The 13,793-nt window shown below is 36.8% G+C and overlaps 1 protein-coding gene and 1 non-coding gene across 2 annotated transcripts in view; both read left to right on the forward strand.

Annotated features, from left to right (window-relative positions):
- NUP155 (nucleoporin 155) overlaps positions 1 to 13,793 on the forward strand; it is a 68,414-nt gene that overhangs the window by 28,158 nt on the left and 26,463 nt on the right. Inside the window, exons 15-20 of the mRNA XM_077763476.1 lie at positions 435 to 529; positions 1,269 to 1,357; positions 1,822 to 1,884; positions 2,386 to 2,533; positions 3,877 to 3,943; positions 4,962 to 5,077. Coding sequence (XP_077619602.1) covers positions 435 to 529; positions 1,269 to 1,357; positions 1,822 to 1,884; positions 2,386 to 2,533; positions 3,877 to 3,943; positions 4,962 to 5,077 — 578 coding nt within the window. The remainder of the gene's footprint in view (positions 1 to 434; positions 530 to 1,268; positions 1,358 to 1,821; positions 1,885 to 2,385; positions 2,534 to 3,876; positions 3,944 to 4,961; positions 5,078 to 13,793) is intronic.
- On the forward strand, positions 6,873 to 7,001 carry LOC144231100 (small nucleolar RNA SNORA30/SNORA37 family). Its single transcript, XR_013334982.1, has one exon. It is a non-coding gene; the product is annotated as a small nucleolar RNA SNORA30/SNORA37 family (small nucleolar RNA).

The raw sequence follows: 13,793 nt of genomic DNA on the forward strand, positions 1-13,793 counted from the left end.
TAATGATAGTGCCTATGGTAAACTTCCTCCTTTTTCATACTATCTGATCTCATTCACTCAGCAAATATATATTAAGCACTTGCTCTGTGCTAGGCACAGATTTAAACATTGAGTACAGCAATAACCAAAACTTCTTTGTAAATATTTATGTTTGGGGCGCCTGGGTAACTCAGTTGGTCGAATGTCCAAATCTGGAGTTTCCCTCAGGTCATGATCTCTCAGTTCTTGAGATCGAGCCCCACATCGGACTCTCGACTGACAGCACGCTTAGGATTCTCTCTCTCCCTCTCTGCTCCTCCCCTGTTCACACACTCTGTCTTTCAAAATAAACATTTAAAATAAAATGTAATAAATAAATGTTTATGTTTAAGAGAAGGCAAGATACTCTTTTTTTCTTTTCTTTTCTTTCTTTCTTTTTTTTTTTTTTTAAACAGGAAGACCAGGCTTGTGCAACTTGCCTTATCCTTGCTTGTTCCACTGCTGCTTGTGATAGAGAAGTATCTGCATGGGCTACTCGGGCTTTCTTCAGGTATATATCCATTTTCTTTTGTTCTTGGCCACTTTTTTAAGTGGTTGCATTGGCCAACATGATGGTTTAAGGGCTTGCCAAACAGTTGAGGAATGATATAGCCAAGTTACTAAAATTCTTTTGCAAAAGGTTGAAATCTGGAAAGATTATATGCTATTAGAATTTGCTAGATTAGCGCAATGTATGAATTGTTACCCTTGCTCTAGGTAACTTCTTCTGTCTAGTATTCTTTCTTCACCTCTTTCTACTCCAGTTATTATATCTTTTGTATTTCCTAAAACACTAGAGTGACTCTGCTTTTTTTGTATCAGTGGCATTGAGGGATTCTGAATCACTTTAAGGAAACTTGGTATCAAAGAGATCTTTTTATTTGGAAAGTATTTAGCTAAAGATAAGAATTTGAAGTCTGATTTGTTTAAAACAGTTTTTCCAGTGCTGTCTGACCATAATCTGGTATGAAAATTACAGTGCCATATACTCTAAGTAAATTCTGGGTATTACTGACCCTTCTTAGAAATTGCTAGAGTCCCTTATAATTTTTTCTGGTAGAGATTCAAATCAACATTTATTAACTAAGTATTCTAAATCTACGCTTATATATAAGCACTGTGAATACAATACATTAAAGCCTCTAACGTTTAAAGCTTTATTTGGGAGCTATGCAGGACTTGAAACAATTCCAGCTTTTAAGGTGGATAAGTTCGCTGAATAAGATCAGCCTCTGTTGTCATAAAAACAGGTATGGCGGTGAAGCACAGATGAGATTTCCAACCACTCTCCCTGCTCCAAGTAATGTGGGTCCCATCTTGGGGTCTCCTGTCTACGCTAGTGAGTATGAAACATTGAAATGAGACTATTCCTAATAGTTTGAATTTTAGAAACTATACAGCATATTTTAATAACAAATCTTTTCATTATATTTGGTTTACTGCTATGGTTTTATTGGGTGAATAGTTCTATAGATGTCTGACTCTTGAAAGTGATGATATGGTAATATTGAGTTCTTTACGTTGGAGAAGAAAATAACACGTAACCAGTAGTATTTACAGAACTCGTTTGTTATTCAAAAGGAAGGAGGAATGATTTAATAATGAGTAAACTCCCACCTCAGTGTTTTCCAAAGTGGAGATAGTTAGAAACTTCCTGGGAAATAAGAGGAGACCCTAAATCTTGAATATGTCATGGATGGTGCCACTCCTGACTCATGCTTAGAAACAGCTTATCTAATTTAATCAGATTTAAAAGATTGGGAAATTATTTTATAAATTTTTATATTCTTCTTTTCTTTTTAGGTTCTCCTATTCCTAGTAGTAGTCCATACCCAAGTCCATCATTTTTGGGAACACCATCTCAAGGTATCTATTTTCTTTATTTTATAATACTGTTATTATCCTTAATGCCTAATGAGAGAAAGATTAAGTTGCCCTGTTCTCTTAAAAAATACCATAATTTGGTACGATTCACATCCAAGCAAGTATTGACATTTGCCTATGAAGGCCTTTCCATAGGAGCACCTTTACCAGTGTGCCTGGAAAGCTCTTTATCTGGGTACTAGGATTTAATTAGCAGCCATGTAATCTGTATAATTAGCTCTATTTGATTCCCAACATTAAGGAGTAGTGATGGCAAGCTTTCTTTCCTTTTATCCTGCAGGCTGACACTTGAAAGCCTCCCTGGGAACACCCATCCAAGTCTGAGTCTCTTCTTTTCAGGGAAAACCAAATTCAGTATCTGTTTATTCTAGTATTTTTGTAAATATTCTTACCTTTGGGTCTAGACACACAGGCTTGGGTTATTGAGAATTCTGAATGTTTAAGGTTAAATTTAAAGGCTTGTCTTTATTGTGTGCATTCAAGGTGTACACCCTCCTGCCATGTCAACACCACTGTGTGCTTCAGGAAACCCAGCAACTCAGGCCACAAGTATGAGTTGTGTGGCTGCACCAGAGATCGTGTACTCTGGAAAACACAATGGTATTTGTATTTACTTTTCTCGAATCATGGGGTAAGTTTTCTATGGAATAACCCAACTATTGCTCACCTTCTCCAATTTTGTATGAATATTTTTAACTCTAAATTTGGGATATCATCTTATTCTATTAAATTTACTTATGTTTTATTTCATTTGTTCATTATAAGACTGTATTCTATTGCTTAGCTTTTTTTTTATCATCTAACCACCTATATTTGTTGCTGTGCTTTACATATATGTATACACATACATATTAATATGTAGTGTTCCAAACCACCCCATAACCCAGTGACATGTGTCTGCAAGTCAACTAGGCAGTTCTGGTCTTGGCTAGGCTCACTCATTTATATGCAGTCAGCCATGAGGTTGAAGAGAGGGCTACCAGTCTTGTCTGCATTCTCACATGTTTAGGGTCATGTTTGTATGGTGGTCTAGAATGGTATCTGCTGGGACAGGTAGGTTGTTATTCACATGGTCTCATCCTCCAGCAGGTTAGCCGGGGTTTATTTACTTGGTGGTAGCAAAGTCCCATCAAGATGGTAGAAATTTGCAAAATCTCTTGATACCTAGATACAGAGTTGGCTTTACCATTACTTTCATTCACTGGACCAGGGGAACATCTCTAGGCCAACCTAGATTCAAAAATAGAATCTAGGGGTGCCTGGGTGGCTCAGTTGGTTGAGCATCCAACTCCTGATTTCAGCTCAGGTAATGATCTTACAGTTTATGAATTCAAGCCCCATTATCAGGCTCTGTGCTGATGGTACAGAGCCTGCTTGGGATTCTCTCTCTCCCTTTCTCTCCACCTCTCCCCTGCTTGCGCGCGTGCTCTCGCGCTCACTCACTCTCCCTCTCTCTCTCTCTCTCTCCCTCTTTCTTTCCCTCTCTCTCTCTCAAAATTAAAAAAAAGAGTCCATTAAAAAATGGGAAATAGATTCCTCATTATGAGAGACACATCGAACTCGTTAAGGATAAGTATAAGGAGGAACAACAAATTACAGCCATTTTCGCAATTAGTCTATCATATCACCTAGTTAATTGTCCTGTGTGCTATATATTTGTCTTACATTTGAGATGGATGCTTTAATTTGAATCATTTGCTCAAAATATAAAACACTGCAGCACTCCTTTATAAATTTGTTTTTGCATTATAAGCTTTCTTGTTTAAAATTCACTGTCCATCGTGTTTTGATTTTTCTTCAACAGTATTCTATGAAATAATTTAGATATGTCAGGCTTAGACATTTTCTTCTTTTCCATTCTTTTGGATAACTTCATGAAATGTTATGTGAAATCATTGCTGTACTTTAACAAATACACAGAAAGGAATTTACTACATATTGTAATCATTTTTTTATAAATTTTTTTTATTTCAGAAATATCTGGGATGCTAGTTTAGTTGTGGAGAGAGTATTCAAGAGTGGCAGCAGAGAGATCACTGCAGTGAGTGTGTTGTATAATAGTATTCCATTGTTGCTATGTAATCAGTTTATGTTATTAATTGGATAAATAGATTGTTTCACATTTCTTGATGTTGTAAAAAGATGCAGTGGTCATTCTTTTATGTACATGTTGTGTGCATGTTCAATAACCTTTCCTTACCCAGGTTTGTCACTTACAAAATGATGAGTAATTTTCTTAATTTTCTTAATTCAGTCTGATACTTCACTAGAAAATGAGAATAGTAAAATATCTCTTAAGGTTCTTGTGAGGGTTAAACAGAATAAATCCTAGTACTTAATATTACTCAAAGCTGCTATTTAGTATTTTGCTTATATGCCCCCCAAAAGCTCCACAGACCCAGTTCTAATTTCCATGTGTTGGTATACTTTGTAGAGTGCTTAAAAAAAAAGATTCTTTAATACTTTGTATTAACATAAATTCAGTTAGTAAAATTCTTTTAACCTGAAGTAGGAATGTAGTTTAAGCCTTTTTTCTTTTTAAAATGGAAAAATATCAAATATCTTTTCAATTCTGATAATCTTTTAAAAGTCCACGTTTCTAAGAATTAGAATGTATTTAGTTAACATAGTATATGATTTCATTTATCTGAAGTTCAAGAACAGGCAAAGCTAATGTGTGGTGATAAGAAGAGTCGTTACCTGGAATATGGAATAACTAATGACTAGGAAGGAGCATTAGAGAGCTTCTTGGATATTGGAAATATTTTATATTGTGTTCTGGGCAGTGACTATATTAAAAACATAAAAAGCTATTAATTCGTTTAAGCTCTGCTAATTTTGCTGTCTGTAAATTATACCTAAATCAAATCAGAGGACAGGAGGGATGTATCTAGTCCTTTATTTTGTCAAGCATGAATTGATAAATAATTATGTTTATGAAGATAGGATACTTCAAAATTGAAAGTTTACATTCAGTTCCAGATATAAAGAGTATGTGTTTTATCTATATACTTTTTCGGTGTTTTAAAACTTTGGAAAACACTTTTTTTCCCTTATAGATTGAAAGTAGCGTTCCCTCCCAGCTGCTGGAGTCAGTGTTACAAGAACTAAAAGGTTTGCAAGAATTTCTAGACAGAAACTCTCAATTTGCAGGAGGACCATTAGGAAATCCAAAGTAAGAATAAATAAGACTTATTTACCCATTTTTCCCTTTTTTCTCTGAGATATAATTTACGTGTTATAAAATTCATTCTTTTAAATGTTTAGTTCACTGGTTCTCAGTACATTTATGAGGCTATGCAATTATCACTACTATCTAATTCCAGAACATTTTCATGACACCAAAAAGAAACTCTTAACGCATTAGCAGTCACTCCCTATCTTAGGCTGCAGTAACAAAAATACCATAGAATGGCTTAAATAACAATCATTTATTTCTCATAGTTCTGGGGGCTAGAAGTCTGAGATCACAATGGGTTGGGTTCTGGTGAGGACCCTTCTCCTGGTTTACAGATGGCTGTTTTCTTTCTGTGTCCTCACATCGCAGAGAGAAAACTAGGTAACAGGTTCTCTGGTCTGCTTTTCTAAGGGTGCTAATGTCATCGTGGGGGCTTCACTGTTGTTACCCCATCTAAACCTAATTACCTCCAAAAGGCCCCATGTCCTAATGCCATCATATAGGAATATGGTGAGACACTCAGTGCATAGCTCTCCCCGTCCCTAGCAACCACTAATCTGTCTCTCTGTGTCTGCCATATTCTGGGCCTTTTATAAAAATGGAAATGTGTGGCCTTTTGTTTCTGGCTTCTTTTCTTTAGTATATTTTCAAGGTTCACATGTTTTAGTGTGTATCAGTACTTTTTGTTTCATTTTGTTTCATCATCAGACAATGCTCATTTGGGTTGTATAGTTTTTTGGGTGTTATGAATAATGGTCATGTGAACATACCTGTAAAAATTTTTGTGTAGACGTGTTTAGGATGAACTTGTTTTTAATTATAAAAATGGGTTTTTTTGTAAAAATTTCATTTCATTGACCAGAAAATTTATGATCTGAAGTATAACATAAAATATCTAAATATCATAAAATATCTAAATATGCATTTCTTTATTTTTTTACCATTTTATACTTTTTTGTGTGTGTTTATTTTTTATTTTATTTTTTTTTTTACAAGTAGTTTATTGTCAAATTAGTTTCCACATAACACNTAGCATTTTATACTTTTTTGTGTGTGTTTATTTATTTTTATTTTATTTTTTTTTTTTTTACAAATAGTTTATTGTCAAATTAGTTTCCACATAACACTCAGTGCTCATCCCCACAAGTGTCCTCCTCCATGCCCATCCCCCCTCCCCCCCACATCCATCAGTCCTCAGTTTTTGTCAGCATTCAAGAGTCTCTCATGGTTTGCCTCTCTCCCTTTCCCCCACCATTTCCGCCCTTCTTCTCCCCCTTGTTCCTCCGTCAAGTTCCTCCTAATCCTCCTATACGTGCAAACATATGATATTTGTCCTTCTCTGCCTGACTTATTTCGCTCAGCATAACACCCTCAAGGTCCATCCATGTTGCTACACGTGGCCAGATTTCATTGTTTCTCATTGCCATGTAGTATTCCATGGTATAGATAAACCACATCTTCTTGATCCATTCATCTGTTGATGGACACTTAGGCTCTTTCCATGTTTTAGCTATTGTGGAGAGTGCTGCTATGAACATTGGGGTACATGTGCTCCTATGCCTCAGCATTTCTGTATCCCTTGGGTAAATTCCTAGCAGTGCTATTGCTGGGTCCTAGGGGAGTTCTATTGTTAGTTTCCTGAGGAACCTCCACACTGTTTTCCAGAGGGGCTGTACCAGTTTACATTCCCACCAACAGTGTAGGAGGGTGCCCGTTTCTCCACATCCTCGCCAGCATCTAGAGTTCTCTGATTTGCTCTAAATATGCATTTCTTTAAAATGATACTGCAAATATAGCACTTTCACAGGTCCTCCCCCAGACAGTGGGGCCCGGATTTGGTAGCTGGTGCTGAAAGAAAACCCCTGATTGCATCCTTGCCCTGGTACTATGCCAGTGGCAGCTGTCACTCAGTGGGACAGAGAGACTGTTTTGTGACATCATATTCAACATTGTACCCTTTCTCCTGCTTCTCTAACCTTAGGTCTTCTCCCTAAATAAATAAAAATAGATAAATAAATCTGCAAATAGAGTCTAGGTAGGCATACTTTTATGATACATTGTATACACTTAGTATATCTTTTAGAACATTCCAAATCAGTGGAGTAAATTATTTTTATATTGGCTGCATATTTTTCCATTATTTCTAGGTGTTTGTGTACTTATTCAGTAATCTTCAGATGAATTTTTTGGCAAGTAGAATTTCAGGGTGTGAGGGCTTTTTAAAATGTTGGTATGTAGTATTTGTCTTGTGAGAAAATTATACCAATTTTAATTTGAGCCTTTAGAACGCTTTAAAGTATATAGTTATTTTTTTTTTTTTTTTTAATATTTATTCCTTTTTGAGAGAGGAAGAGAGCACAAGCAGGGGAGAGGCCAGGGGTAGGGGATGGTCAGGTAAAGAGGATCCAAAGCAGGCTCTGCAGTGTCAACAACACAGAGCCCAATCTGGGACTTGAGCACATGAGATCCTGACCTGAGCCACCCAGGTACCCGTATGGTATATTTTAACATATAAATTGATTTCTTCCCCCTTTTGTTAACTCAGTTAAGAGTCTTTATCTTTTAATTAGACAATTTAACTTCTTTCTCTGTTGTTGGGATTAATTAAATGTTTGATCTTATTCTCACATCCTGAATTTGTGCTTTTGTTGTTTACTGTTTATTTTTCTTTCCTTCCCCATCCCCTTATTTTACTGGATGATCAGACCTCTCCTTGCCCCAAACACAGACTTAGAAATTTTATATATGATTTTCTTTCTCTAGTAATTAAATTCTGAAAAATACACGTCTGTCAGCATTAATAATTGGACAGAAGCTATTAATTTTTCTTTTTTCCCCTGCCCTCCACCACTATCCTTCCTAGAAATTATATGGAATTTTAGTTGTAAGGTGTTTTCGTTGGTGGTGGTGGTGTTTGTTTTTTCACATTATGTTCTTCTATTAATCCTTAGTTTATTGAATTTTACAGTTATAACTGCAAATGTCTATTAATTTTATACCCTGATACTTTACTAATTTCTCTTTAGTAGTTTTCTCATTGGGTTTTTTTGATTTTTTTTTTTGATTTTTTAAAAATATGTAATTCTGTTATCTGCAAATAGAGATAGTTTTACCTTTTTACTCTCTGTTGCTTTCTCTTGCCTGCCTAAGTTAGTATCTCCAACACAGTGTTAAACAGTAGTGGAGATATAGTGGGCCTACAGATCTTATTCCTGACTTTAGTGTGGGAAAGCTTATAATGTTTCCCCATTAAAGAAGATGCCTACGTAGATTACAATTTATCGTGCTTAGAAAGTATTCATCTCTTTCTGTTTTATTGAGTATTTGTATAAAGTGAGTATTGGAGTCTGTCACGTGTCTGCATCTTGCAGAGATGATTGTATTTTTTTCCTTGTTAACAAATTTCCTAATTTCAACCAATTCCCTTCATGTTGCAACATTAGTCTCCCTGAGTATTTTTTTTTCTTACAACTTTTCAAAGCCATGTGATGATTTTTTTTTTTTACAAATAGTTTATTGTCAAATTAGTTTCCACATAACACTCAGTGCTCATCCCCATAAGTGTCCTCCTCTATGCCCATCCCCCCACTCCCCCCCACATCCATCAGTCCTCAGTTTTTGTCAGCATTCAAGAGTCTCTCTCCCTGAGTATTTTTTAATAGCTTCTGAAGATGTAATTTACATGCCACAAAATTCACTTATTTTAAATGTTCGGTTCAGCAACTTTTAGTAAATACATAGAATTGTGCAACCATCATCACAACCCATTTTTAGAACAATTCCTTCAACCCAAAGACATTTCTCTTGTCCGTTTGCAGTCATTTCCACCTCTTAGCCCCCGGTATTAATCTACCCTATCTCTGTAGTTTTCCCTATTCTTGACAGGTCATATAAATGGAAGTATATAATTTGTGGTCTTTAGAATCTAGATTTTTTTGTTTAGCATATTTTGAGGTTCATGTTCAAGGTGTGTGTTGCAACATAAATCAGTACTTCACCCCTTTTTATTGCCTAATGGGTGTGGAATTGTAAGGTCATAGTCATTTTTTTTTTTCAGATCATCATGTACTGTTTGTTCAATTTTCTTCCTAAATTTTAATATTGCAGAGGAAAAGTGCATTACCTTTCTGATTCTCTTTTCTCTGTAAATGGCTTGTGTTTACCATTTTTTATGCTTTCTATCTTTATTTCTGAAAATGTAACAATTTTACCAGAACATCTTTACTATATCTTTCTTCAGTTAATATTGAGAACTAAACTTTTTCAGTGAGCATTTAGAACTAGACTTTTAAGCCTTGGTGAATTTTACATTAGTATTTTTTAATGTACTATCCAATCATTTCCCTTCTCTTTAAAAAATCCTATCTACTCTCCTAAATCTAGCCTTTGTTTCTTCTCTTTTCTTCCATAATTTCCTTCCTTCCTTTTGTTGTAGTGGTGGTCATTCTGTAGAGTACAGAATTCCTAGAGTTGATGTTCTCCATCATTATATTTTATTTATTTTAAAAATTTAATATGTATTTTTGGGAGAGAGAGCATGAACAGGAGAAGGGAAGAGAGAGATAGATACAGAATTAGAGCCTGATGCGGGGCTCAAAGCCACAAACTGTGAGATCATAACCTGACCTGAAGTCAGATACTTAACTGACTGAGCCACCCAGGCGCCCCATCAATCATTAAAAAGCATCTGTTCAGTTTCTCTGATAAATTTTTTTTCTGTACATTATATTTTTAATTCTAAGAGCTCTTTTTTTCTCCTTTTTTCATGGCAATTAGCACTTGAAATGTGAATCCCAATTTTCACTAAGAATACAATGGATTTGTTTTTCAAGTTTTTTCATATTTCCTACACTAGTTATTTCACTGGGGGCTCTTGGTTTCAACTGCCTAACATAGTCTGTCTTTTCCAAACTAATAAATATATTTGTTCTATTTGGTGTTATTTTTCTGACAATATTTAGAAATTAAGGTATATGCTGATTAGTATAGGTAACCAGTATAGATCTACTCAGCAGTTGCGGTCAGTGTTCAGTAGCCGACCATCGTGTGAGAAAAACTCCTATGACACTTCCATGGTTAGTTTTGCCCCAGAATGTGATAAGAATATGGTAGGAAACTGAAATTAGGTCAAGTGATAGATTTCCCCTCAGCATGCCAGACAGACTAGTGAAGCTGAGGTTTCAGTGTCAGCCCCCCACATTGTTTAATGTACTATCATTTGGCTTTGGAGGAAATCTGGGCTTGGATGTTGGGACCAACCAGATGAGATGCAATGTTCATTTAGTTTACTTTTTGCCAGCTGGGCCTCTCCAACCCTTAGTAATTGGATCTTAGCGTTCCCAGTTAGAGCTTAAAGTTGCCAATGGATTGAAAGAAGGACCTATATTAGCAGTGGGATACTCCAGTTGATTACCCTGCTATGTTAATCCCATGTAATCTGCCTGCTCCCCCTTCCTCCTGTTTCTTATAACAACCTGGATTTTGCTAAGGAGCTGTATAACCAGCAACAGTGGCAGCCTACTGTAGTCCTCTGCCAAGCCTCTACCATCTTGTTTGTGAGCAGTTTACCCTCGCGTAAAAGTAAGATACGTGATTACGCTCTGCCCAGTGAGCCTGCATGGTAGAGGAGATAACACATGCTGAACTGATGTCCTGTTCAATAATTGTTTTTTTTTTTTTAATTTTTTTGGTTTTTTATTTATTTTTGAGACACAGAGATTCAGAGCACAAGTGGGGGAGGGCCAGAGAGAGGGGGACAGAGAATCTGAAACAGGCTCCAGGCTCTGAGCTTTCAGCACAGAACCTGATGTGGAGCTCGAACCCACGAACCATGAGATCATGACCTGAGCTGAAGTCAGACACTTAACCGACTGAGCCACCCAGGCGCCCCTCAATAATTGTTTTAAATCCTCCCTTCAATTGTTTGGTTATCCTGATGTTCATTTTGTTCAGAAAGTCTGGATAAATGGTTACTTCTTTCTCTTTATTTGCCAAATTTATCAGAATGAAATGGTTTCTAGCAGCCTTCAGAGATGAGCAGTGTTTTGGTTTTAAGGTACATAGTAAAATCCACCCTTTTTCTGTGTGCATTCTTACAAGTTTTGATAGATGCGTAGCGTCATGGAACTATCACCGCAGCCAAGATACAGAACACCATCCTGCCCCCAAATTCTTTGTGCTGTCTCTTGTACTCATACCCTCTTATTACCCATAAGCCTGGCCACCACTGAGCTCTTCTTTACCCTTTATTTTGCCTTTTCTAGTGTGTCATATACATTGATTCTGGCTTCTGTTCTGTAGCCAGAGATTCATCCATGTTGTTGCATATATCAGTCCTCTGGCGAATGTCCATCTTGTTTGTTTCAGCAAGTAATCTACCTACTTAGGTTCAGACCACAGGTTCTGTCTTCCATTCTGTGGGCACCAATTTCAGTATCAGCTTAGTTTTCAAAGCTGCTTTTGTGCTCTTTGGGTCTGTCCTGCACATGAGCCTCTGTACTCATTCTGGGACTTGTGCAGTAGTTTTATATTTCAGTTCAGTTCTTAGAGTCTTTGCTGTGCTTCTTTGAGTATGTTCCATATATATATATAGCTTCAGGGGTGAGCCCGGAAGTTGTTTTGATCATACACAAACTTAGGGGATCTCCATTCTAGCTCCTTCTTGTTCTGATTTCCCTCACATTCTCTAGCTCCCAGGAGCTCCTTTTAATGGTCCTCTGGATAGAAAGCTAGTGTTTCCTTTCATTTTTCACTCCCAGTATTATGCAAATAGTGGTACCTTTGGGACAAAGTATCAAGAGAAAATAACTGATTTGCTTCAAACTTTTGGGACCACAAGCCCCTTTTCTCAGTTTCTCTGTCCCAGAGTTTCTCAGCCTCAGCACTGTAGACATTGGGGACTGGGTAATTCTTCATTGAGGGGGCTCTCTTGTGCATTATAGGATGTTTATGAGCATCCTTAGCCTCTGTCTACTAGATATCCAGTAGCCCCCCCCAATTTTGAAGGTTAGAATGTCTCCAGACATTGCTGATTGTTCCCTGGGAGATTCACTGTCCATACAGTTTTTGTTTTGTTTTGTTTTGTCCATACAGTTTTGAAACTCAGTTCACCTTTGTACAAAGCCTAAATGTAAATAAAGGAGTAGGAGAAAAATCCCAGTATGAATAGGTTGTCATATGAGTTTTGGTTTCACAGCTCAGTCGGTTTAACTGACTTCTCAGAGCTCTCAGTGAGTAGTTGCTCTTTGTATTCCCTCTGGGATTTTCAGTTTTGTAGTATGAAAGAGGCTGTAGCAGGCTTACTCCATCTAGGCTAGGGCCATCAGTCAAGGTTTTTGTTATTACCATTATGAATACTTGGTTTTAAATGTATTTAGTGTGTTTCATTCACTGCGGATTGTTTTTGTAATGCAAGATGTCCCAAAGTTTTGCCTCTTCAGTCTACTTGAGTCATTTTGACAGTTTTCTTTGTTGGCTTCCTTGTTTCATAATATGACAAGATGTTCTAGGTTCATTTGGTACAGTTACTGCCCTCCACCTGGTATCAGCCATTTCTTCAGGGAGCCCTGATTTCTTTTGGTAGGAAAGGGTATTAAGGATTATAGCTAAGAGGTATTCGTTGCTACTAGTCATGCTGTATGCTGTTTTGTCTATATTTTCTTTTTTTTTTTTTTAATTTTTTTTTAATGTTTTTTATTTATTTCTAGGAGAGAGAGAGAGAGACAGCGTGAGCAGGGGAGGGTCAGAGAGAGAGGGAGTCACAGATTGAAACAGGCTCCAGGCTCTGAGCCGGCAGTCAGCACAGAGCCCGACGCGGGGCTCGAACCCACGAACCGTGAGATCATGACCCAAGTGAAAGTCGGACGCTTAACCGACTAAGCCACCCAGGCGCCCCTGTTTTGTCTATATTTTCTATTAAAATTGTGAGTTTGTATTGTTGTGAAAGATTATAGTGTTTCTGCTTCATTTCTTTTATTTTTGTATTGTTTTTTTCCCTAAAAGTCTTGTTTTCTATTAACATTGACATCACTCATCTGCTTCATCCTACATTATACCTAGTTTCAATAGTCATATACTTTTCAAGTTAAAATTGTAATCTGTATTACTCTATCAGTTGTCAAACAAAATTTTCTCCTGAAAGTTCATCATTCTTTTCTTCACATTAACTGAAGTTGCATGAAAAGCTGAAGTATCAGGGGTCGCCTGGATGGCTCAGTCAGTTGGATGTCCGACTTCGGCTCAGGTCATGACCTCACGGTTCGTGGGTTCGAGCCCTGCGTCGGGCTCTGTGCTGACAGCTCAGAGCCTGGAGCCTGCTTCCGATTCTGTGTCTCCTTCTCTCTCTGCCCCTCCCACACTCAAGCTCTGTCTGTCTCTCTCTCAGAATAATAAAAATTTAAAAAAGAGCTGAAGTATCAGATTCTTCATAAATCGAGCCCCAAATGCTCTTATTTGCTCATAAGTGGCTAGTAATACCTTAAAGTAGGTTCTTTGTTTTTTATTTTTGTCCTGATGTTTTTTTCATCTGTAAAATGAGATTCTTACTAATACTTACCTTATAGAATTGGGATTATTAAATTAAATTGTTGGTGGAGGCAAAAAAGTGTTCAATAAAAGGAAGCTTATTGTTTATTATGCATCTATTCTCATTGAAACTTTAAGCATCTCAGAGATTAAAATGCTTCAGTTTCAGATCATTATCATTGATTTGCCA

The sequence above is a fragment of the Crocuta crocuta genome, unplaced genomic scaffold (assembly GCF_008692635.1).
Source record: "Crocuta crocuta isolate KB4526 unplaced genomic scaffold, BGI_CrCroc_1.0 scaffold4, whole genome shotgun sequence".
Lineage (NCBI taxonomy): Eukaryota > Metazoa > Chordata > Mammalia > Carnivora > Hyaenidae > Crocuta > Crocuta crocuta.